This window comes from Onychostruthus taczanowskii, unplaced genomic scaffold, assembly GCF_017590055.1.
Source record: "Onychostruthus taczanowskii isolate IOZ18803 unplaced genomic scaffold, ASM1759005v1 scaffold29, whole genome shotgun sequence".
NCBI lineage: Eukaryota > Metazoa > Chordata > Aves > Passeriformes > Passeridae > Onychostruthus > Onychostruthus taczanowskii.
Window position 1 is genome coordinate 7,852,957 of NW_024500239.1, and position 26,571 is coordinate 7,879,527.

The 26,571-nt window shown below is 38.9% G+C and overlaps 1 protein-coding gene across 6 annotated transcripts in view; it reads right to left on the reverse strand.

Moving 5' to 3' along the window:
- ZNF236 (zinc finger protein 236) overlaps positions 1-8,984 on the reverse strand; it is a 74,628-nt gene extending 65,644 nt beyond the window's left edge. For 5 of the 6 annotated variants that reach the window (XM_041408100.1, XM_041408104.1, XM_041408099.1 and 2 more), the window contains exon 1: positions 8,833-8,984. In XM_041408100.1, coding sequence (XP_041264034.1) covers positions 8,833-8,893 — 61 coding nt within the window. In that variant the 5' untranslated portion in view covers positions 8,894-8,984. Of the gene's footprint in view, positions 1-7,926; positions 8,016-8,832 lie in introns of those variants that run through there. The other variant, XM_041408103.1, reaches the window with a different exon arrangement.
- Between the last annotated feature and the right edge of the window lie 17,587 nt (positions 8,985-26,571).

The following is a 26,571-nucleotide window of genomic DNA, read 5'->3' on the forward strand; positions in this document are numbered from 1 at the left end:
CTTTAAACATTCACTCTTGAGATCAAAGGCACTAGGCAATGTGCAAAAACAATGTGGAAGCAATTGAAGTAGCAAAAATGTAGCAGTGACATCATCAAAGGTGCTAAGTTCTCTACACTTTGAAACAAAAACCCAACACACTCACTAGTTTCTGAACAATACTGCCAAATGGCATCAGTCTTAGGCCACTAATATATCTATGTACCATTTTTATTAAAATGTGTATCATATCTGTATTGACCAATACTGATTAATCTACAGGCTGTGAATTTTCTTCTGCAATTGTAGAAGGAGTTTAACTATAGGATGAAAAATTAAGTATCTTGTAATATTTCAACAGAATTTGATTACTATAATTCTATGAAATCAGACCACCTGATGCAGTACCTGAAAGTATTTCAGTTTTTCTGTAAAAAGACAGGAATAACCACCACTAAAATAAATAGAAAGTGGCAACAAATGCATAATCTTAAGATAGAAAATAATCTTAATAGAAAAGAACAGAAAACCAGCCTGAACTTATAAAAATGAGGAGCTGAACATATCACATCCCATGCCAATGCATCACAAAGTTCTTCAGACTAGTTCATGGATGTTCATAAATCCTGAGCTGCCTCCAAGCTCTTCCACCTTCCCAAAGGCACTCTGATCCCATGGAAGAAGAAATAGAAGGCACCATATAGAAAATGCTAAACAGCAAAGGAAAGACATTGGGTGTTGCAGTTTGTTTGGGTGGGGGGGCTCCCTGGGGAGTCCCTGGAGGAGCCCCCTAAGCTGAGAGTTTGCTGTAGCAGCAGGCAGGCAAGGAGACTCCACACAGCTTCTGAGGGTGCTGATTAGATGAGGGTTTATTGGGGTCCCACTCCCGGGAGCAACAAGGTTTCTGAGGAATAAGGGGGGAAGGGGGAGAGAGGGGGAGAGAGGGACAGCCTAGGGAGAGAAGGGGCTAAGAGAGCGTCTGGTCTTCCCCACACAGCTTAACAGGGAGATTCAAAGTGGGCACGGAATAAGACTTGGGCCAATGGGATCACAGATACATGAGACTTCAGGGCAGGATCACAGGCGTGGAATAAATTGTACATTTTTGAGGGGCAAGACAGAGCATACCATTTTACTAAAATGCAACTCCTCAACTGGAGAATCAGGCCTAGACTCTAGAATCACCAACGGACTGTGAAGTCCAGCTTCTCTTGGAAGAAGACTCTTGGTGCAGAAATCCTTAAGGACAATGCACAGCAGATCAACTTAGGTTGGACTCCAGAAGTCTTCAAAAGCTCAGCTATTGGGAGATCAGGCTGAAGTCTGTTCTAGGTATTACAGCCAGTACGTGCACTAAAACAGTCCAGATTGGACATTAAAGAATTCTGAAAGTTCATTTGCTTCACTTTTCCTCAAAGGGCAGGGCTGTTATCAAATACAGATTTAAATTAAAACACAAACTCATTTATTCATTAACACTACGTCTGAAGTAGCCTATGGGAGAGATGAGACTATAGTGTCTGTTTTCCTTTGTATTGTCACTAAAACAGTCTGGTCCTCTATCACCCACTAAATACTGGATATTTTAGCAAGTTGCACAGCTCCCTTTTATTAAAGACGTAGGAAGCGATTTTATAGCTTACTCTTCTACTGACAAGGAGAGTATTCAGAAAAAATATCCCTCCTGAAATCAAACAACTGGGTAACAGCAAGGCCTAAACTGTTAAACTGCACTTAGAATTAGGAGGACATAAAAACAGGAAAGACACTGTCAATTAAAGAAGTAACAAGCAAGTGAGCCATATTTTGACTTTTCAGGCAGATGTCACAGCCTCATGAAGTATGACTCAGGACTGTTTTAATTTCAATGTTACTTAAAAAAATATTTCAAAAATGAAATAACCATTTGACACTATTTGTTAGAAGAATCAGTATCCCAATGAAAACTTTACACTGATACCTCTTTCATAACAAGTCAAAGTAATAACCTACACTACTGTATTTCACATAAATCAGCAATAAAATAATCTTTCCCTATATGAGAAGGAAAAATGCTTATGATGCATCAGCTTGGATGGATCATCAAACAAGCCAAATGTTGCAAAATACTGAACCTATCTTAAAGACCAATATTTTTAAATACGAAAAAACCAAGCAGACAGCAAGTTTAAGGAACCAACAGCGGGGCACGAATCCTGTATTTTTTAAATGCATTGAGAAATTTGTCAAAAAAAAAAAAATGCAAGAATTCTAATTCCCTGGGTACCCAAGGGAAAAAAAATCAAAATATGGACATAATTACACAGCATTTGATGGACATTTATAATTTATCATATTAGCAAGAATCTCATTAATAGCCAATATGATGCTTATGCTCTCAGAAAAATATAAGTATTAGAAACACAAATAAAACAATCTATTTATTGCCAGGTATACTCTGGCAAATGAAAACACAAGTCTGCTTTTTTAATTAATTAATGCAATTCAGAATGCCATTCAAGCCAAAACCACAGAATTAAAAGTCTGAGGTTTTAGTTCAAGAAGACATTAATTGATTAAGTACATAACATCAACACAATCACAAGAAAAATTGGCATGCTCTTTTAGAGAGCAGCTTCTTACTAATATCTGTAAACAAACACAGAGAGAGAAAACAGAAAATTACTGTCTGAGTAACAAACCTCCTGAAAAATAAAGGATTCTTTCAGGTCTGCACACTACAACAAATTATAAACCTTGCTGAACAGAAGGAAAGTTTCAAACATTTGCATTTATTAGTATTAGCTGCATAGAAATACTGTGTGGAAGCTACCTTCACTTTCTATTTTTTTTTTTTTCAATTTGCATGTTAGTCTAGCTGCAACATAGATCAACCTCATTCCTTCACAGCTTGGGACAGTCAAGCATCAATACAATTAACCTAAACAGGGAGCACTTAGCTCATTATGTACCATCAAACACATCTTTGTCAACATGCACTGTCAAACATATTTTTGTCTGTATTCTTACAGTTTGTCCAATGTGCCAAAAATAGGAGAATCAGATTTGCAAAGTACCTATCAATGATAACAAACTTTCAGTTTAAAGATGGTCTTACTTGAATACTCCTAATGTTACAACCTGTAATGTCTTTCCTGAATTTATCGTCCCTCACAGAGCAGCAATAAACACTTTGGGTGAATTCAGCTGTGACACAGCCTTCACCAACACTTGACCTCAGGAGCTGAGTCAGCAAGCAGGTGCTCTCTGCTAGAAGCCACTGATGACAACTCAATGTGGAAGGAGGAAGACAGAATTAGAGCGCTCCCAGCCATTCTCTCCTTATGTAAGCAGCACTGTGCCTCATGGCAGCCCACAGCCCTCTCTGCAAGGCGCAGATGGACTCATTCAGCTGTGAATGCAGCACAGCCTTATTAGATCTCTAATAACCTCCTCGAATCCAACTGAAAGGACATTGCAAACAAACACTCAAGCTTGTAAAATTCATGGGTGAAAACTTGTCACTTATGTTAAATGGCAGCTAGCAAGCCTAGGGACAAAAGGGTCTGACCCTATCAAAACCTATTTACTAATTTATGAGCAGAAAGAAAGTGGTAGGACAAGAGAACAAAACAGGGATGGCAATACTGACATTTCCTATACTACACTTGAGCTCACAGAACACAAATGATAATGAATCATTAAAACATTTTGCTTATTTCTGCAATCATAAAAGCAACAGGTTAGTTTAAATCTAGCTCAGCACTCTAAACAAACAGCAGGCATTCCTTCTGACTCCTGCTGGGAAGAGCAGGGGAAGGACTTAACTCTCAAAAGAATCCAGAAATCAATCAAGATTCGCACATATAAGACAAGGTATTTTTATTATGCTTTGGTCAACACTTAATCTGGAACACACTGCTAGGACAGACATCCAGGGGTGAGTCACTTGACATGTGCCAACACAAAGTGCACTCCTTTCAGGAGCAGAGTCCAGAGAGCACAGCCACACTGCTGCACCTTCGCTGCAGAGACGCCTGAATTAACTGTCTGAGGACACAGAATTCACAGCTCCATCACAGCCAGTGAGATGCTAAGTAGGTTGCACTGTGTTTGGCCAGGATAGAGTTAACTTCCCTCCTATCAGCCCATATGGTGCTGTGTTTCAAATATGTGACTAAAACAATGCTGCTAACATCACTGCTTAAGCTATTGCTGAACAGCGCTGCACAGCATGAAGGCCTTTTCTGTTTCTCACTTTGCCCCCACAGTGGGTAGGCTGAGGGTGGGAGAAAGGCTGGAGCTAACACAAAGGGATATTCCAAGCCATAAACCGTCATGCTCAGCAGTACAAAACAGGGATAGTTCTTCCAAGGTAGTGTTCTTGGCCCAGACACTGAGCACCAGACTGCACCTCTGTGAGTGATGGCAAACATTTACCTTTGCACCACCTGGTTGGGCTTTTTGTTGGTTGGCAATTTGGTTCGTTGGAGGGGGTTTTATACCTTTTTTTTTTTTAACTTTCCCCCTTTATTTCCTCCACTGCCTTCATCTTAATCTACAAGTTTTTTCTTGCTCTTGCTATTCCCATTCTTTCTCTCACCCTACTGCAGGACAAAGTGAGCGAGTGGTTGGAGGGTGCTTAATTGCTGGCCAAGGCCAACCCACCACACAGATACACCATCCACATCATCCTAACCTACACAGACAACTGAAAATTGGCATTTCCTTCACCAACTTTGAAAGCTTCATTTGACGTTTAGGTAAATATTGCTATATTTATTGCTAAATACTCCAAAACAAGAATTATACTTTTTTTGACAGCTCATATGAATATACCAAGCATATGCATAAGCATATATGAACATACCATTTTTCAGCTGTTTGTTTTCACATGATTTGTATTTCTCACGTGTGAAGCCATGCCCTTTACCTGTGCCCAGCCACTACACTGCTAACAGAAACTTCTGAATGAACTAAATTATTTACTACATAGTCTTCCCTCTTGCGGAGAATGACAATAATCCAAGTGCAGCAATAAAAATCAAAAGAGGGATATGAGAGATCTCAAATAGAAATTTTAATTATATTTGGAAGTACTTAATGCATGGGAATAAATGAGGTATGAAGGTATCAGCACAGATGGAATAGGAAATAAAATTTCTGCAACTGGTGGAAAGCTATGGACAAGGGACAGAACAAGAACTGAAGCTAACACACAGACAGAACCCAAGTTATTCAACCGCACAGATTACTTGGGAAAAGACATGGATATTATTTCAAGTTTAGTGACGAACCAGTGTAATCCAAATTTATCATCTTTATCACCCAACACGACCCTTTGTACATAAATGTGGATTTTTTTTTTACTGCAGAACAGTGAGATACCAGAGTATCACCATTAAAGCCTAATTATGAACATTTTCTAAGGCAAAAGCTTGAGCAGACGTTCCTGCTGCATGTTTTCCAAAGAAATTACCTATACCTATTGTTTTTAAGAGATTTAGAGCACACCACACAAGCTGTACCATAACCTCTTCATTCTTGCCTGCGTGACATCACTCACCTATTCTTCTCTTGTCAGTCAGAGGTCACCACATAAAACCCTAACACACAACTACTAAAATAATCTATAACAAAAATTTGGTAAGATTTAACTGATGTGTTCAAGTTTCATTTTTCTTCAGTAATATAAACGGAGATGTAAAGCCTCTAAATTGATTTTCCCCTAATTCAATGTACTCACACCCGAAATGCTGCTAGAGGACTCACAGCAGCAAGCAAAATACAGCCAGCTCTGCAGAGGCAGACTTAAAGCTATGCCATCTCTGCGTTTCCCAGCTTTGTCTATTTACTATTTATCACTCTTCACGTGTTACAATTCAGGCCCTCTGAAGACATGAAATGCTCAAGTTTTAACTGCACTCATAAAGGAACTCAGTTCAGACTTGTTTCAAACTAGCCCTTGGGTTTAATAAAGGACATACACTCTAGGCTTAAAAACTGCTTCAGTACACCCCGAAATATTTCCATTTGCTGTTCAAAGCATTCCTTTCCCGCTATTTGAAAATGATCAGATAGCAAAAGTCAAAACTGCCCATTTCATGTTGCCGCTAGTCAGTGACAAACATCACAGGTAAAATCAGAAAGGGCCTCTCTATGGAAGGAGATTCCACAACTCCCTAGTGTAACCACTGCCTGTGCTCAGTCACCCTCACAGTAAGGAAGGGTCTCCTTATGCTCAGACAGAACCTAGCATGTTTCAGTTTTGATCAAAGAGGTTAATTTGAGTAGTTCAACTGAGTTTAAAAATGAATAAATAAAAAAATTGCAAGATGGTTTTGGGAAAACAATATAATACCAAAAAAGGAAAAGGATCTTTTAAAATATCAGCTATTGAGGTCAAGGTATTATTTTGACTACTGCTGCCTAGAGTTCATTTTTCTTATCCAACATATTTAATTTTCCTAGATCAAAGAACTTGTTCTAGTCTTTGGCATGCATGGTGGTTAAAGCAGACTAAGAAAGCTACATGAAACATTATTGATTCACCTTTATTTTCTCCCAAAACAGAATTACCATAAACAGACACTGTACAACTACAAAAGCAACATTTCCATGAGACATCAGCACAGCATGGCTGTAGGAATTCCAAGGACCACACTTCAAAAAAATCTAAACCAATGCAGTCTCCTAAGCAAAAGATACAAAACTTATTTTTGCAAACACCTGTTTTCTAAATAAAATTCTTCCTGGTAAAAGTGAAACCCATGAAATGCACAACCAGTTTTCAAAGCCTGTATCTGAACAGGACAAACAGCCAAATGTCCTGTGAACATACATTTCCCAGATTCAAGCTGTCCCGTTCAGTCAGAGCTTCCTCATTCATGACCTTTTTTTGTCACAGAGAAGTACAGAAAAAAAAAATGTGCTGCTTGCCAACATTTTTTGCTTTCCCAAACTCCTGAAATTTCAAGGACCAAACCCACCAGAATCCACAAGACTTGCCTTTTTAGGACAATCCTTGCAACTGTCTCTCAATCCCTGTGATAGCCCTAGATCCTGTAATTCTCAACTGCATTCAAACCACCTCAATGAAAAAAATATAATTAATAAATTGGTAAGCTTCTTTTAAAATAAATGAAAATGTGAAAAATGGAGAATGTGATGAAACTCACATTAAGTCTTGTCAGCCATATGTACGTCTTACCACAGAAATAGTCTAAGATCAAGGTCCAGCTACAAGCTACCAGGCTGTAGCTGCCTGGACAGCTTGTCTCAAGCTGTCTCATCCTTTTCTCATTTGTACATCATGCCATTACTACAGGAGTTCACACATGTATGACACATGCATACCCTTTCAAAAACTACTAGAGTACTAAGAAGATCTTTGAGTAGATTTTTAGTTTAAATAATAAAACAAACAAACAAAACCACCTCAACCTCTAAAGCTAGTAACACCAAAAGTTCTTTGGGACTTTCTTTATATCCTTCTTACTTAGTGATCAAAAGCAGAGATCAATAGCCACAAACAAAAAACCCCACCCCCCAAAAAAAAACAAAAAAACCCCACAACTTCTGGTAGGAACCTGTGGCCCATCTGGCTTTCCATACTGTAGAAAAAATCTTGCCCAACTTCCCAACCCTCACATAACAGTACAGCTTTTTCTTTGCCTGTCAGCACATTTCAATTATACAGAAAAGTATTCCACAGAAGGCTCACCTACACATTCCCACTGCAGAACCAGAACTCATCTGGAAACATTAGGAAATCAAAATTCAAAATTTTCTAAATACATACAAAAAATATTAATTGGCTGATTTTTCATTACTGAAATAGACATGGTATTGAAATGCTTTATGAAATTCGTTCCATTCTCTCTGTTAAAAAATACATATTTCAATCAAACACCTACTGCTACGTGCTTGTGCTGGAGGCGAAGTCACTTATGAGGGTTTCAGGCCTACCTGAATCACGGCATTTTTTGTCTGTGGATCTTATTTCGATATTGCTCACAGAACCACCGTAATATCAGCAGGAACGAACTACACAAAAGAGCCATAAAACTCACCAGCTACCAACTGCTGTCAAAGAAACAAAAAAAAACAAAAAAAAAAAAAAAAAAAAACAACAACCCCCCCCAAAAAAACCCAGCCCATCAAACTAATCCTGCCCTGAAAGTGCTCCCAGACATCAATGGCAATAAAATACAATCAAAAATGTTGAAACTTAAGCGTGAGACTAATACATGTTGGGAGAGAAAACCAGCACGGTTTGGAGCTTTTTACACATGTATTCACAAAGAAAACGACTGCAAAGGTGTTTTTAGAGGAAAGCAACAAGAAACTTAAAAATAACGTCGTCCTTGCAAATCAGAGAGATGGACGAGTTGAACCTATTTTCTATTTGTTTATCATGCTTTATTCGAAGGTCTCGTTAATTTGGCCGGGAGGAGAGGGAGAGGAGCAGCGGAAGGAGCCGGAGCCTTCCCGTCCCGCCCGCCGCAAGCCGGCCCGAGCTCTTCCCCCGGCTCCGGGTCCCGCACCGCGGCAGGACGAGGAGGGCGAGGGCCAGGCCCGAGGAACCCTCCTCCGCCGGCCATCACAGCCACGGCCGCCGCTGCTCCGGCGGGCGGCTGCGGGGAGGCGGCGAGGCCGCCCGGCCCGCTCCGCCGCTGCCCGCTCGGTATCATTGCGCAGGGCCGGCCCGGCTCCCTCCGCTCTCCTCTCCTCCCCTCCGCCCTCTCGCCTGTACCCTCGCACAATAGACCCGGCCTTCCTCCCCCATATCCGGGGACTATATGCGGAGCCCGCGGAGGCTTCTCGCCTCCCACCCCCGGGCGCGGATCGCGCCAGCCCGGCCGCGCTCGTTACCTGCCTCGGCGCCGGCCTCGCCACTCTCCCCGCCGGGCTCGGGGGGCCGCCCCCTCGGCATGGCCGCCCCCAACCCGTCCCTCCCGCCCCCCCCCGGCGCACGCACACACGGACACACCACACACACAAGCTCTTGGCAACGGGCGGAGGAGGGGCGGCGGCGGCCGCCGGTGCGCATGCGCCGGCCTCTGCCGGGCTGGAGTGGTGGAGGTCGGTACATCCGGGTGCGGCAGCGGGCGGGGCCCGCAGGGCGCCCCTGTGGAGCGGGCTTGGGAATGGGGACGGGAACGGAAACGGGCCGGTCGGGGTTTGGCACAGTGGATCTGCCAGCCTGTGGTTCCCACCTGGGCGCGTACCTGTGTCCCCTGCTGAAGCTGAGCCTGCCTTGGCTGAGGGGTTGGACAAGAGGTCCCTTCCAACTCTTTAACAGTTCTGTGATTCTGTGAGGGTGAGAGCATGAAAGCTAGCAGGACTCGTCCAGAGCCACGTGGTTAGTGGCCTGAAGTTGTGTCAGGGCAAATTTAGGCTGGATATTAGGCGGTTCATCACCCAGAGGGTGAAGAAGAGAGTTGGGCCCTGGAACAGGCTCCATAGGGAAGTGGTCACAGCACCAAGCCTGACAGAGTTCAATGAATGTTTGGGCAATGCTCTCAGGGTCATGGTGTGATATTGGGGCTGTCATCTGCAGGGCTGGGAGTTGTGCTCTATGATCCTTATGGGTCCTTCCACCTGTGGCTATTTTGTGTTCCCTGCTTTCCCCTTGCATGCCCTCCATGAATTCTGGTTTTAGGCTGAGAGGCGCAAAACATGAGCACATGGGACTCACCTGGTGCCCAGGAACACAGCACCCCCAGCCCGCAGAGCTGCAGGGGCAGGCAGGGTTTGCTGCTGAAGCCGGCTGAACTTGCTGGAATTGTTTGGCCTGGTTATGGCCTGGCCAAGCTTTGTTACCTGAACCAAATTGCTGCCCAAGGAGATCTTAGAATCACAGGGTGTTTTGGGTTGGAGGGGACCCTGAAGATCATCGTGTTCCAATGCTCCTGCCCATGAGTGACACCTTTGACTAGACCAGGTTTTCAAGCCCCATCCAGCCTGGCCTTGAACACTTCCAGTAATGGAACATCTACAGCTTCTCTGGGTAGCTTGTGCCAATGTCTCACTACTCTCACAGTAAATAATTCCCTTCCAGTATCTAATGTACCCTCTTTCAGTTTAAAGTCATTCCCTCTTGTCCTGTTACTCCTTGTGAGTGAGCCTTGTCAGATAGTCCCTTTCCAGATCTTGGTGTGAGTTGTCATAAAAGAAAACTGGATCATTTAATACTGATTTTTTTGGTGTCATAGGCCATGGGGTTTGATTCTGTCTCTTGTAACTTGTGTGCAGTGGAACTGCGCTCTCTGGAAAGATACCAATAAAGTTGCATATGCTTTTCTTGACAGCACGTTCTGCACTTCATAGATTTCATTGCTACCAAAGACACTGCTGTATGTCATCGTTTAATACACAAGTGTTCAGCATCTAAAATTAGGTGTTTATTACACCTTTTTCTTTATAAATAAAACAATACAAAATACTTACTTTTGATGAATGACTTGATTCTTTTTCTTCCATTATCTCTTTGGTTCAACCTATTTAAGACTGTAAAGCTTGTGAGTTGTGGGGGTTTCCTGCAAATTTTGATTTTTAAATACGTTTTTAAAATGAGTATATTTCTGTACAGAGGGAACTGGTATGAGAATACTGCCTGCAGTGATCAAAGTACCTTTTTAAAAAAATTTTTGGCAACTCAGGTCTTAAAGCAAAAATGGATCCAAAGCCCATTGCCACTGAACTGGCTTGCTGCTGCTTATTTGCTAAACTGTTAAAATGCTTAAGTTCTTTTCATTGCATTCCAGAATGTCCCTTTTTCCTCCCCCCATCCCATATGTGCAGGTTTTTTATTAATCAAACTACATAGTGTTTCAATAGCCTGTATTAAAACATGTTTAATATGATGCATTAATCAGGCTGGATGATCCTGTCCTCATTTATTACATTTATTACTTTAATGTCACTTTCTGTAGACTCTGCAAGTAGTGTTAGTCAGGTACTTCAGATCACTGACCAAAAAACAGGGTGGGTTGGGTACTGATATCTGTAAACTATAGGAGCAGAGCATTACTTAATCGTTTTCTCATCGTTGAATGTTAATTATCACTTTGTTAATTCATCTATCTCGTTCCGTTGCAAATGGATGTAGGGGTTTTTTTCTTAAAGCCTTTCAGATACCTAATTAAATTACATCTAAAAATTTGCCTTAAGCAACCCAGTTTAATCATATCAAAGAATGAATTCAGGTTTTTGGAATGCAAGGTTTAGTTTCTTCCTGAAGGCTAAGGTTGGGTAAGCAATATTTAGATAATTTCACATTCTGTCCGCCAATAAAAAGTGAGTGTGCTGTTTTTAATTTTCTCTACAGCATTGGCTGTATAAAAATGGAAAGGAGGAGTGAAGCTGGTGTGACCATTGCCTGGGGCTTCTGTGAGCTCACTACCCGCTGCAGCCCAGCTGCAGGCAGGAAAAGAGCGAAGAACAGCAGTGGCCTCTGGTGGCTGTAGGATAGTTCTGTGCTAAAATACTAAGATCGCCGATCGTTTTAGCAGTGAACTACAACCTACAAGTATATGAAACAAAGTGACAGCTTTTTGTGTGGTTTCAGAGACGCCCCAGGGATAGGAATAAAAACTAAAGAAATTGAACCGGATCAGCATCTGGAAAAACTTTGCACAACCTCATTATCTTACATATTTCTCCTGATTTTATTCTAACTTTGTTATCAAGCATGTCTGTATTTTTTGTTGAGGTCATCTGCTTTAGGATTAAGAACCTTCAATTTTGAGTTTATTTTCAGTTTTGAGCTGATGCACATTTTACAGGAATGTGAGATTGTATGTACAGGCAACTTTTTTCTGTACAGATAGCTAATGAAAACCTTTTAATGCAAAAGCCATCTTTCATTTCTATTTTAGGTTTTCAACATTATTGTTCCCTGCATGTCCTTCAGCGTTCAGCAGTAGTACATACAATTGTGTTTAATTTTGTGCTGCAAAAGTCTGTTCATTATCTGTTCCAAATTTATATGGTATGTTTGTCATTGCCTATCAGAGATCTAACACTTCTGCATCACTCTCATTCTGTATAAAACTAGCTCTGCATAAAAGCAGAATGGACATAATTTTTTTCTTCAGAGCCTTAAGAAGCTTGTGGTACTGGGAGACAGTTTATGAAGAGTGTATGGAATATGTGTTGAAGAGAAAATAAAAAAAATTAATAAGGAAATTCAGTGGTATATCCTATACCTAATTTTACAGACATTTTCAAGCTGTCTAATCTCTGTGTAATTTTCCTTCTTTGTCTGTGTGATTGACACAATATTTTTCCCCTGCACTTTGCAGCTCCTGAAAGAAATGTACTGCACGTATTGCTGTAACTTCTGTGCTACTTGTCAGCAAATGCAGAAGTGCTGATATTTCAAAATATTTCAAAATTTTTGTATTTTGTAAATAGTAAAATCACCAGTTACAGTATCTCTCTAAAGTCTCTGGCTTCACTCCAGAAGTGCTACACAGGCACTTTGGGGTGTGCCTAGCATTATAACCCAGTGCCTTCTTAGGGGAGAGCATACCAGCTAGCAGACCATTAATTATGCTCTGCTGTCCATCCAAAGAAAACATGGATCTGTTTCCCAGACGTAATCCGTAATGTAATTCAGAGTGAGATGGTTAGCCTTTAACTCTTTCTATGACTAATTTTATCAGATATCACTAATTTTTAGGCAGAAAAGCAGCTATAGTGTCATCCCTTAAAATATGCAACAATAAACCTTATGCTTATTTCATACTTGCAGATGAACTATAGCAACAGAGAGTAAGGTTAACAAAAAGCCACAGAACAAACTTAGTTCTAGGTTTTACTACCAACCAATAGTACTAGATGTGCTGATTGTTAAGGCAAACAAATGAAATTCAGTGAACCATTTTGGTAAAGCTAATTACTAAGTAGGGTACTATTTGCAGTCGTCAGATACTGTTTTACTATTTTAAGTTATTTTTTTCAGTTGCGTATGGCTTTGCCATACTTCAAATCTTTGGACTAAAATTTCCATGCCAGCTGTCTCAAGTGCTGTTTATTTGAACAGTCTGCTTCTGTTTGTCATCTTGTGTATTGACCTTGGGTTTGGTTTTTTTTAAGAATGCACATGAAATCATTTGCTGCACTCACCAGTGAAACCAGTGGTCAAAATGTTTGATGTTAGCTTGAATTTTAATTCAGGAGGAGTCCATTCCAATAATACTTTAAATTTATTCATTTTCTGTGTGTTTCAAACAAATTACTAGATAATGCTCAATTTTTATTTTTATTTTTTATTTTTATTATTTTTATTTTTCATTTAAGGGTCATGTGACATCTCTCTGTCCATGTTTTCCAAGCTGGGGAAGGCAGTATCAGCAGACAAGAGCCTTTACAAAGTACTCAGTACTTTCCTTGAGTTGAGGCTGTAGATGTGTAGTATTCCAGATTGGAAAATCCCTCTATGATTTGCTTAGAATCATGACATTTAAATAAATAAAACACCTTTTGAACTCTTACATTTTGGCTTTTGCATGTCTGAATGCTTGTGAAGTAGAAACAAACATACTTCTAGTGAGTGCATTTTTGTGTCTCGGTTTGGCTTCAGGCAATGGCATTTTAAGAAAAAGGCATTGCAGTTTTCCCAGCATGATGAAAATGCTGATACATCAAAGTAGTTCTGCAGTTCTGTGTTCAGCCAGAAGTGAGGGAAAGAGAGGCAGTCTCAATATCCTGGATACACAGTAGAGCCAGGCCTCCATAGAAGGGCGTTTCGAGAGCTATACCATCAAATTCTGTAGAATGCTTTGGGTTGGAAGGGACTTAGAGGTCGTTGAGTTCCAACCCCTCTGCCATGGGTAGGGAACCTTCCACTAAACCACGTTTGCTCCCAGCCCCATCCAGCCTGGCCTGAACACTGTCTTTGCCAACTGTTGGCACAAAACAGTAAATAAACTTAAGACTGTCTTAGTGCTGTTGCCAAAATGAAATAAGCTGTCCTGGGAATAGGAGCTTTATGATTATAGCACATAACTTGGACTAGAACCTGCAGTAATGTGGAAATGCCAACAAAAGCAACAGTCTTCTGTCATACTGCTGTAATAGAGTAGGCCTGGTATATGTTCAGAATGTATAAATTGTTAAAATTATACAGTGTGAGAACTGCAGTGCGTATTGTTTATGAAGGATTTCACTAAAGAGGTAGTTTTCCAGTGTTAACATATTAATTTCCAAGGAAAGGAAAATGTTTCCTGCTTTGTTGAATTGGTTTGTTCATTTATCAAAGAAATGGTGCCGCCTACACTTTCTTGATTTCCTTTTGTGTAAGTAAAGGACTTAGGTTTCCAGCACAGTCAACTATCTTGCTTCTAAAGGTGCTATTCCAGTGGAAAATAGTATTTTGATGAAAAACTAATTCCGTGTGAAAATCTAGTGTTTAGACTCATTACAAACCCCCACACATTTAATGAAGATTGAAAATGTAAATGCCCCTTGAATAATATCTATAAAAATCTCATTGGCAGCCCTGAGGCTGCTTGTACAGTTCAGTATTTTAAGAGGAATTTCAGTATTGAAATCAGGCAGGGTTGTATTGTAGTATATTGTAGTAGTAGAGCTGAACTAAAGGTGAATTCTATTTTGAGACCAGGATGACTAATCAAATAAGAACAGCACTGAGTCTAGCAGCTTCTTTTATCATATGCTACTGAAATTAGATATTTCACATCTGTGTGACTTTCACCTTCTGCCAGCTGGACACTTACTCAAACTGATCATCTAAAGGACAGGCATTACATTTGCTGTCAGTGTCAGAGTTCTAATTGGATTCCTGTGAATTTCTACAGAGCCATGTTACCTAGGTTGGCTCCTTCACTGGGATTTAAAGTCTCCTTCCATGTTTAAAACTAAGCACAGATATCACCATTTTTTGTGCAGCTTTCCTAAGAGTGCAGTTTTTACTGTCACATTGAGTCAGTCTGAGGCTCTGTGACCAGAGCCTCTTTTCTACTGCGTTTGATTCTCCTGTTTTTCTATTTATGTAATGTATACCCTGTGATGCAGATTCTTCACTGGCTTTATTTTCTGTTGTGGGTGTACCATGCCTGGAAGATGGTCCAATCCTTCACATACAACCTCCTAATCTTTCAGCAGCTTTGCTGCAGGGGTACCAGTGTATCATATGCTCTAGATAGTACGGGGTGTTGATTTTTTTTAATTTTTGTGTCTGTTTTAAATCATTTGTCAGAAACCTCTAACAAGTTTCATTATTTCTTTCCACGACACCAGTTTCCGTGTTGTCTGCACTACCTGAAATCTGAGCCTGTAAGCCTTCTCTGTATGTTTTCTTTATGTGTCTTTTTTGGGGGGTTTATTGCATGGTCCTTGTGGTTTTATGGTCATGCATTTTATAATTTTAATCTATCTTGTTGTGGTTTCAATTTTGTTTTCTATTCACAAGTAATAATGCAGGAGTCTTCATAACCTACTAGGTTCACTGATGCCTTACTTGTGAACTTGGCATTTAATTTCCTGTTTGTAGGCTGCCTTGTCTTGATGTCTTATGATAGGCTGAGGTTTTTGTTTTCTGTTTTATGTTGCCTTTTTGTTCCCTTCCTCCTTTTTCCTCTCCTCTTCCCTCTCCCATTTCCCTTTCCCTTGACTACAAGTGTTGCACAATAATTTCTTCTGCTGGAAGTGTATAACCACAAATAGAAGGTCTATCCATCACCTAATTTTTTCTTCATAGTACATGATGAGCAATTTTATGTGATTTTGTAATTTGCTTGTGTTTTCTGCTCTCTTCATGGTTTTGATAATGGGAATGGGTACTTGGGCAGGCTTTTTGCTATCTGTTTGTTCTTTTCCTCTGTTAAATGCCAAGTTGTCCCTGAGACTGCTGTACTGGGGAGTTGCTGTCCATATTGTGTTTGTCTATATCTCCTTATAATGTTAACATGAACTTTTTGGACATTTTTTGTTCTATCTTCTGCAGCTTCATTCCAATTTCTAAATGATGAGGATTTTAATCTGACAGTCCTGTAATTCAGCTTTCTTACATGATTCAGTATTGGTCTTCCCCAGATTCTTGACCACAGTTTTTTGTCAGTTTTTTAAAAAAACTCTTTCATTAATTCTTGAGATAAGAATGTAAAATCCTAGAAATCCTCTAAAAGCATGTACTGCCCCGGTCTTTTCTTCATAGGCCATGGAATATGTAGTCACCTTTACAAGCAACAAGTACAGTCTCAGGACATCATTCTGCCCTCCACAGATAAAGACCCCTCCTGCAGAGCAGTTTCAGAAGTAAAGCTTGCCAAAGAAATTACAATTCCATATTCTTTTCACTATGAAGACTACATTTGAACCATTGGTCTTTTCACGTGAAGGATTTTTTTTAATAGAAAAAAAGCTTTGTACTTGGACACTACTTGTATTTCCTTAAATCTATTGTATTTTTCCATCTTTGGACATGCTGCTAGATTCTGGATGCTGCATAGACCGCAGAAGCTTGAATAACTCAAGTGCATAGGAGATGTTTTCCTCCCAAAATTTTCACTGGAAACAAACTTGCAGACTTCAGAGTTAGACTATGCATAGGACTTAACCTGAAATAGCAATGTAGGCTAAATACTTTGATCCTGAGGAAGAAAAAATTAAATTTCCCAGCTTCACTCTTGAAGGGCAAAGATCTTACCTGCTGCAACCAGTGCTAATCCATTCTTTAGACAGATAACTAAGGAATTTTTATAATTTCACAAGCCTGTATTTTTCCTACTTTCCTTACTTTCCTACTGTTTACTTTCCTACTTGATGGGAGCCTCTCCCTCTGTATCACACACAGATATTAATATAAATGAGCTCACAGTGAGAAAACACAAAATAAAGTAAGTATGTTCTTGCAGGAAAGGTGAGTGTAAGAAAGTAAGCAATTATACTTCCTTGAACAACAGAAATATAATTCAAATAATAAAATTTTCTTATAAATATTTATTAGAAAAATCTGATAGAAATGTTTCTGTCTTAAGCCTGCACTTTTCTAGATCAATGTATCTGAATGTTCATGTTCATAGTCTTGTAATTTTGAAAACTTGTGCAATAGCCAACAATACAATACAATATAATTAATTGTTTTATGTTTTCACAGTGTTAATTCATGTGAAGAAGCGTTGCTTAGACAGAGCCCTTCTGGGGATGTAACTGCACATTGTGAAATAGTTGGTGGCTGTTCTCACTTAGAAATTCCCTCCCTACCATTCTCACACTGATTTTTCTTCTCTCCACAAATTATCACCCTGGGCTATGCTGGCATGATGGTTCATGAGGGTACACCATACTTGAAAGAGATTGACATACTTGACCCCATATTAGAGGATTTGTATTTTATGTTTTTGGCAAGCACAATATAGGGGTGCCAAACACAAATGCCATCCCCTCAGCCGGATATCAAAGTTGCAAAAATATGGTTGCCAGATTTACTAGGATTTAGAAACATTGCTTCATACAAGGGGGACATAAGAGAGGGGTCATTAGGGAACTGAGCTTTTGGCATTTAAAATCAGGAGTATCATGAGCTTGTAAACAAGTGTTGAGAAAGCCAGTATGTTCAGAAGAACATGTAGTTTGAAGTGGAAATTGTGGTACTGGTAATGTTGTGGGATTTCAGATACATCAGTCAAAGCAGAGAAAAATCAAATAGGCTGCCAGTTAAAGAAGAAAATGTGGCAGAAACAACTGTTTAAAAACTAAGATAAACGATGAGGGAAGCAAGTCCAGCCCTAAGTGGAAGAGGTGGCATAATACACTTATCAGACGCTTGACAGAAGAAAGTTAATTCACAGATTATAACACCAAAACAAAAAAATTGTTGATGAAGGTGAAAATTAAGTAGGCCTTCATGGTGGTGATGTAATGTTTCTTACTTCTTAACAGTTAGAATATAATGAAGAAACTCCCTGCTTCATCAAAGAACTTTATGAATCCACGTGGACTGAAATGCAAAGCCTAAATCAAACACTTCTTGAGAGGAGACCTGGGGAAGTACAAAATTCTTAAGCATTTTTTAAAGCGTGATATCTGTTCCATGCAGAATAGCTATCAAGAGCAGAACTTAATATCTTGATGAAATGATGGGGTTTTTAGCCTTTCTTTTGAACATGTTACATGGATAACCGTGATGTGGTTGATGTGGCTTACTTGGTTTTTCCAAAACGCTTTTGAGAAATGTCTTACTAGAGGCGTTTAGGGAAACTTTGCACCATGTCATGAGAGGGAAGACCCTTGTATAATTAAATGCTTAGAAGACAAGAGTAAATGGTCAATTTTCACAGTAGAAGGCAGTGACAGATGAGGTTCTGTATGATCTATGCTAGAGCCTTTGCTGTTCAACATGGTTATATAGTACTTTGAAAAGCATGTTAGCACTGAGGTAATCAAGTTTGATGATACTAATTTATTCAGGGTAGTAAAACTTAGTGACTGAGCGATAAAATGACAACTGAAATTCAGTACAGATAAAAGTTCAGTGATGTACATAAAGAGAAGAAATACTGATTTCACTTCCCTGAGCTGCCTGGGACAAGAGTTGGGAGTTATGATCAGTAGTCACACAGAAACATCAGTGTTCAGTAGTGTTCAAAAGAGTAAATCAAATATCAGGAGCCGCTAGGAGAAGAATGAAGAAGAGAGATTGGTGGTCTGCCTCCATGTAAACCTATGTTTTTGCCCTGTCTGTAACATGTTGTGCAGTTCTGGTCTTGTCCCTCCCTACCACCTCAAAAAAGTACAAGGGACCAAAGAACATTTAGTTAAGTTCAACAAGAATGGACAGAGACATAGATTAACTTCCATATTAGGAAATTACTTAAGCTACAACTGTTGAAAGGAGACATTCTCAGTGACAAAGGAAAAACTGTGGAAAAAGGAACCAGGAAGAAACTAAACTATTAGCAGCAACAAATAATTATAATCACAATTTAAAAAAAAAAGAGAGTTGAAGGAAAAGTCAGAGGGCAAAAACCATAAAACCAGGGAAATAGAGATACTGAACTAGTAAGCAAAATACTTCTTGATAGCACATTGAGGGCATCCAAAGACATGGTGAATGCTGCTCAGCCATTCTGTACACAGAGACTTAGCAAGGTGTATGACCACAACTCAACACTAAATACTGAAGAATTTCATTTTTTAGTCAAATACAGTTAGTTTGATACTCATTTACATTTGGAATTTTTCAGGTATTGTATGTTTTAACTCATTTAACTGTTTTGTTGAAATGCAAATGATAAGCATATATCTTTTAATGTATTTCAGGGTCCAGCTCCACATGAAGCTTTCGTATGATCTCCTGGGACTCTAAACTATACAAACTCCAAACTTTCCAATTTAAATAAGGAGGACAGCTATTTGAACTAATTTTTCTCTATAATCTTTTTCAGTATTTGAAGAATATACCAGCTCAAAAATACATCAGTCAGTCAGCATTATAACAAAACTTTATTTTAATATTGTTCATTATTTAAATAATAAAAAGGAACTGATTTATCTATTTTCTATCTTAAAACCCCACAGGGCTGAGACAACCAGGTAATTTCCAACCAGTTCATGAATGCTGGCCTAATATAGACCAGTAGTGGCTACATTATGGTGAGCTGTGGTTAAAATCACTGCAGGTATTCTAGTTAATGAAGTGTTAGTTGGGTGGCAGATGACCATGATATGCCGGGGTCATGTGAGTCATCAGTACAGGAGAGTAAATGCTGAGCTGTGTGACATGAAAGAAGGACATTGAGGATTGCCCTTGTAAACTGTAGTCTTTGCTACATTCAGCATCTGCTGACCTGGGCCAAAATGTAGTTGCCAATGTACAGGTGGAAAGCTCTGTATGCTGCTTGTAGGTCATTCATATTTATTTTATAGACATTGTAACAGCAAAGGCCAAAGGGTTTACTGAATTTAGGAAACTTGGGGGAAATTCAGAGTCAAACCCCCAAGTTTTCTAAATTCCAAATTCTCTTCAGAGGTGATGGAGAGAAGAAGGTGTAAAATCATCCCAAATAAAAAACAAACAAAAATTTCATATGTAGGTCTTAGCAGATGAGCAGTCAGCAATTGCAATCTTAGGGATGCCACTAATTTCAAACAAAATTTATTTTATGAAAAATATTTCCTATGTAACATGAATGGAGTACAATCTCTTCTGTGAGAAGAACAAATGATTTTGTAATAGCATATGTGTGGACTCAGCTTCCAGATATGTAGTCACCTTCACAGAAGCCTGATGCTGACTTTCTGTGGGGAAGGTTAGAACAAATAGAGGCTCATCTTCCATATGAGTTAGCTCCTGGGCTACCTAGGTCATTGGCACTGAACTTCATCATTATTTTAGTACCAAAAAGCAACAAAAATGTGTTATCTTTTTTGTGGACACATAAGTAAATGGAAATGGAAAATTATGGCAGGTTTTAAAGATCAGAGAAATGTCAAGATATTAAAGTTGTGATTTAATGCTTCATTACAAGTTTACATTAATTAAATTAATGCTTCATCACAACAGGCATTAAAATGCCTGTTGCCTCCTGTAGTTTTTCCTCTTGTTCTCTTCTCTTTTTTTCTTGCTAATATTTGTTCTTTTCACTGGCATTGCATGTCCTATCAAACTTGTCTATTCTTCTTCTGTTTTATACATTCCATTGCAACACCTCTGTCCTCATCATCCTACATACTTTGTCAGTGTTTGAGTTCCCTAGCTGTCTTTTTTTACTCCTGATGATTTGTCAGAGGTAAAAGAAAGTAGAATCTTCAAAGGCATTGGATACAGAATTGTAATACTTTTCCACATAAGTCAGTGTGTATTGTCTAATTTTTCTGGGGCTTGTAGCTTGGCAAAGTATGAATGTCTCTCTAGGGAGCTTCAGTGAGTGAAAGTGCTGATTTTCAAGTTCTTTTTTCAAAGGATGTAGATAACTGATTTTTTAAAATGAAATAACTGAGAGGCCATATGAAGTAAGCAAGCTGTTATCCCCCTCGTAATTCTTAAAAATCACAAGTTCATTTGAAACACTGACTCTCCCTTTTTATCCTTTGATTTAATTCTGAAGATGACACTTACTCCAGAAAATATCAGCCCACACAATCAAGCTGAAAAGGGTCTTATGATGGAAAAAGGAAAGCTTAACAGCAGGTGTCAGTGTGAACTCTGCCTTTCTAATTAAGGGTGAAACCAATCTGATCAAGAAGTTTCAGCACCATCACATAATACTTTCGGTTGTGGATCTTAAAAACTCTTTTATTATTCAAAAGTGCTTACCAAATATTGTTCTTTCACATGTCAAATAGTTACCATATCATAATCAGGCCATTTTTCTCTCTTTTCAGCAATTTTCACTAGCAGCAGCCCCATAATAAAAACCTTCAAATCAAATAAAAACCTTACTTCTGAAAGCAGCAACCATAATAGTAAATATTTGCTGTTATATAATATCTATTGAATTTGTTTTATAGAAGAATGTGATAAATAAGTGATAAGGTTGATTGAAAAGACTAGACTATGAAAACACAAACAAAATACAATTTTGAAGAGATTTCAAGAATGGTATAGTCAGTAGAAAAAAAAAAACCCTAGAGCAGAAAGTCACTGAGGCATGTAGTAATAAAAATCAATTGTCTGCAGAGCTGGCTGAACAAGCTGTAAGCCGTTAATGAAAGGAATTAAATTAGAATTACCTGGAAACTTGTAAAGTGGGGGGTTAAGGTAGAAGAAATGAACGCTTTTATAATGAAATCCATTTAGGTATTCCTTCTTTCCTTCTGCCTTTAACCAATAGCTTTGCTCATGCATATCTGTGCTAGGTGGGTAAAGATATTTTGCATTTTTGAAGATCTTTGCAGTGCCTACCTATATTTCTTCTCCAGATATTCCAATTCCTGCACTGTTGGGATATTTAGTCCTAATTTTTTTTTTTTTTTCTGAGAAGAGAGGCATAGAAACTTCTACCAACGTGATTGTTTGACAGCATGGTCTATGTGAAAGCTGAGGATAATCACTGATGAGGCATCTCTGTAGATTTATTCTATGACTAGATATGAGACAAAAAACTCAGCCAATCTAGAAGACATTTTTAAGATCATGATTCTTTCAAAAGTTCTGATATACATATATGTGTGTGTGTGTGTGTGTGAGTGTGTGTGTGTGTATTTTTTATATATACATTGATACATACACATATATATACACACTTACATATATATATATATATGTATATATGCAGATGAGCAAGGCTGGAAGGCAGCCAGGTTCTCCCAGCTGAGAATTCCCCTGGCTGCCGGCTTTGGCTGGCACCTACCACACTCTGCTCCTGTGTCACAAAGCTGCAAGTACCTTGTCCTTCAGCTATACTTAGTGCAAGTAGAGAAGCTTTCACTAGGATATAGAACAGTGAAGAAGAGTCTGTCTTGAGAATCAGTGCTCCGTAACTACCTCCATCATTCGGTCTCCTCTACACCCCCAAAAACTTTCCATCTTTTTGGCTATGTGTTTTGAATGGCTGCCGTGGTGTACTGTCTGAGTGACTCCAGAGTGGGAATGTATTATCTTCCTGATCACTGTAAGGTAGAAAAGCTCTGCTACTCCTCATATTACACATGGGGAGTTAAGGCCATACTGTTCATACTGACTCCGAAATCTGTGTTTGAATTCAAAGAACAAAATCACCTGAAGCTGTGTCTGCACAGCCTAGAGGTGCTCAGGTATGAGCCAGTCCTGCTCTCTGCCTCAGATTTCTTCTTTGGAGAGACATTTTGATTTTCCAGATGGAAAACAAAGCAATAGTCAACCTGCAGGCAGTCCCCAGGGAATTTTGCCTCTGGTCCCAAGTGACAAGGCAGTGTAAATACAGCAGCAATTTAAAAGCCTGAGCTATTACAGTATTAGGTGTCCATAATTTCAGAACAGCAAAACTAAATTTCATGAGATTTGGACTCAAGAACGGAATCCAAAGCCCAGATTTTGGGGACTAAACAAAGTTTGGATAACCCAGAAACATCATGTTCTGAGGAGTCATTTGGAATTATCCCAAAGGTACCGGTAAAAGGTTTGTCTGAGAACTCATTCTGTTTGAGACTTGCATGACTGTACTCAGACTACAAGGTAAGAATCTAGATGTCCTCTGAAAGTACTTACAAGTGGGAAGGGAGCCAAGTAAGCTTTGGTTGTACTGGACCATCTATCCCAATGGCTAGAGCATTCAACCTGCAAATGGGAACATCTGGCCCTTCCAATTTGTCACTGTGAGGCTGAAAGTATTTAAAATCATCATCTCTTTGGGGTTGTCTTTACCATCAGGGTAGCTGGTGGTCTTCTTAAATAGATTGTACTGGAGGCTGAGAAGAGGCATAATCCTGTAGCCTAATGGGTTAGGCATTATGGACTGGGCTGTCAACAATTTGTCCAAAACAAGAGAGGCACTCTGCAGAAGCACAAACTAATGCTCTGCTCTCTTGGCTTCCAGGACTTGAGGTGGTGGGCACTCATCTCTGGTTACTGGTAGCGTTGGATATTCTACCTACATTGCATTTAAATGTAACTCCAGCCTGACATACTGCATGGGATAATCAATTTACACTGCACCTCAAACAGTTTCTGAATTTAGTTGAATTTTGTGTTGCATCTGTTGCAGTGGGATTAAAATAAAAGGGGAAGGTGGCTTGTTAAAAAAAAATTAGGAAAAAAACCCTCATCCATATGGATTAGGTTATCAAAAGTTATTCTAACTGAAGAAACCTCATTAACTTGTTCTTTACCTTCCTTAAGCATCCTACTTGCCCTGAGCACTACAGAGAAAGGGTGAGATGTATGTCTAAACCAATAACTAACACCATTCCCAAGAATATTCCCAGGCTCAGAAGCCAATTGGCATGGACTGACTCACAAGTACCCAGTAAACAAACACAGCCAGCCTCCAGAGCAGGCTGACTGGATGCAAATCCTTTGGTGCTAATGATCTGTGGGATGTTGAAATTCCATGCCTGGGAATTGCCTGGGAGACAGCTAGTTGGTACAGGCCAAGAGCATGTCGGGGACTGCTCTAATAATTTCACACCAGTCATATTCCAGTGTCTGGGAAGAGTCACAGATACTGTTTAATTCACTGGCATAGACATAGCCTTAGGTTCACTGGTGTACTCCACAAATTCTTTCCAATTGCTCAGAGATGATAAAGACTGATGATAATTAGTGGGGGAATATTAAAAATTAAATCTTGGCTCAAATGTCTTCTTTGTTGTGGACCTTTTTACTTCTGAGAAATACAAATTTCTAGTTTGGTTCTGGATTTTTGGTCTTATAGTATTTATCTTGATAGTGTAGCAAATCTTTTAAGGTCTCATAGTAATATAAAACAGCTTGAAGATATCTACAGGTTTTAGAATTACTTTTGTGGCCTTTAGGGCAAATTTAGGAGTAGACAACTATATTTGAAATGCTTTGTGTGATTCTGGATATATATAAAAGCAGTCTTTTGTGCAGAGTCTTCTCTCTCCAACACCTACTGTTTTCTTTTATAACAGTTACTTATTTAGAACATATCATAATTTTAAAGCTATCATTCCAGGAAACAGATACCTTTAAAAGACTTTTAGGTTTTGCAAAATACTGCTTCATTTGCTTGTGCAATTAACTGTGCTTATTATGTAGGAATTGAGTAAAATTATAATTGTGTTTCATATTAACTTGATACAAAAAAAGTAAAGCAATGGTTAGGTGTGAACAGATTGGCTGTTTGAATTATTTTCATCTGTTCATTATCACATTTTTAAGTCTTCAAACTCCTACTTCCTATGATGCCTTGTTTTAGCTTTCATAGTAACCAGATTCTGTACTGCATTAGTGTATAACTCTAAACTTCATATAAAGTGTTAGCAAGTTCTCCTCACAGTTTAGTTAGACAAAAAAATAATTTTCCAGTCAGAGAACCAAGGACACCATTGCAGCTTCAGGGCCAAAAAGTATAAACAACAGCAAATTGAGGAGAGCAAACTGAGGATGAGACTTCATAACCTGAAGCTGTAATTGGACAATTAACCCCAATATGTAAATGGACCAAAACTTACAAAAGTGTGAAAACGTGTGATCCATCATCCATCTTGGGTGGAGCCTTGGCCAGGCTCTTGTGCTGCCCAAGGTGTCCTTTAAATGCCTTTTTAATAAATATTTACTTTATTCCTTTAACACTGTCTAGCCTCTGTTCTAGGTAGCCTCTCAAGGCACCACCTCCAGCCCACTAAACTTCTTGTGCATTAGCTAAGAAGGAATAAATAAACCACCTTGAATTTAAAAACATACTTGTAAGCACACAACACATGGAAAAAAAAAACAAACACCTGTTTAGTCTTTATATTGAATTCAACTAATTTTATAAATCCTTTCAGTCCTTTGATTACAAATCTTGTATGAGAGAAAAAAATATGAGGTTTTCACCCCATCATATATTCTTTCCTCTTGGGAAAGAAAATCAACTCAGCAAAAAGAACACATAAAGAATTCAGCTTTAACCTGAACAAAATGCGTCCTTTTTTCTACAAGTTATTTATTCATTGAAGTATCTTTATCTGGGTTCCTCATTATTTACAGAACTAATTTAAATCCCCTGATTCCACAAAAGGTCAGACAAAAGCTTCTGTCACAGCCCTAATGCCCTTCATGCCTTTGTACTTTATGGGAGATTTTTCACATCATGATGGTAAAGGAGCAAGGCCCTTAGAAGATCACTCTGAGAATCCCATGGTCAGTATGTTATCTCACTTTTTTGTGATGAAGTTATGTTTGCGTATTTCAAAGACAGAGATTTGCAGAAAATTTGCACATAAAACAGTGGTGAGGCAACATAAAGAAATCAGAACACAAAGAAGGTGGCAGCTTATACTACAGCATATACTCTTGAAAGGCTTTCTGGTATCCAGCTAGATAGAAGAGATCTGCAGTATTAGATGGTGTCATTGTTTATACAGGATTGCATATACTAAGAGAAAGGATGTAGAAAATTTGAATTAATACAAGCATTTTCATTATAAGAGAAAAAATAAAACTAAATAAGCAAGCAGTAAAATAATTATTCTTCTGCTGTGCTATATCTTACTATCAACTGAAAAAAAATGTGATCTTAAAGCTCTTTCCTTTTGCTTTGTTTCAGCATCACTAATTCATTTAAATCCTTCCTTCTGCTACAAACAGCATAGTCTCTGTGCTGTGACAGGATACTCTAGTCCTATTCCAAAATACTGTGAGACTTTTGATATAAAGGTAGTGAAAAAGGACATAAAAATATGTACCAAACAATACCAGGAATGATGGTTAGAAGAGGCAAGTTTTAGATGTTTTATCTAGATCTGAATTGTCATTGAAGCTCCTATTCTAAAATACATGTCCAAAAGTGTGGGTTTAGACAATATGCTCCATGAACTTATTCTGTGTTATTTTATTGCAGTAAACATGCATAAATAAAATACTGTGATTGCCAGTTTTCATGAGCAAAGCAGTTCAATAAATGGATGTTTATGACTGGGACTGACTCAAGGTAAATAAATTTGTTTAATGTACACCATGAGCAGAAGACTGCAGTCAATGTCCTCAGTGTG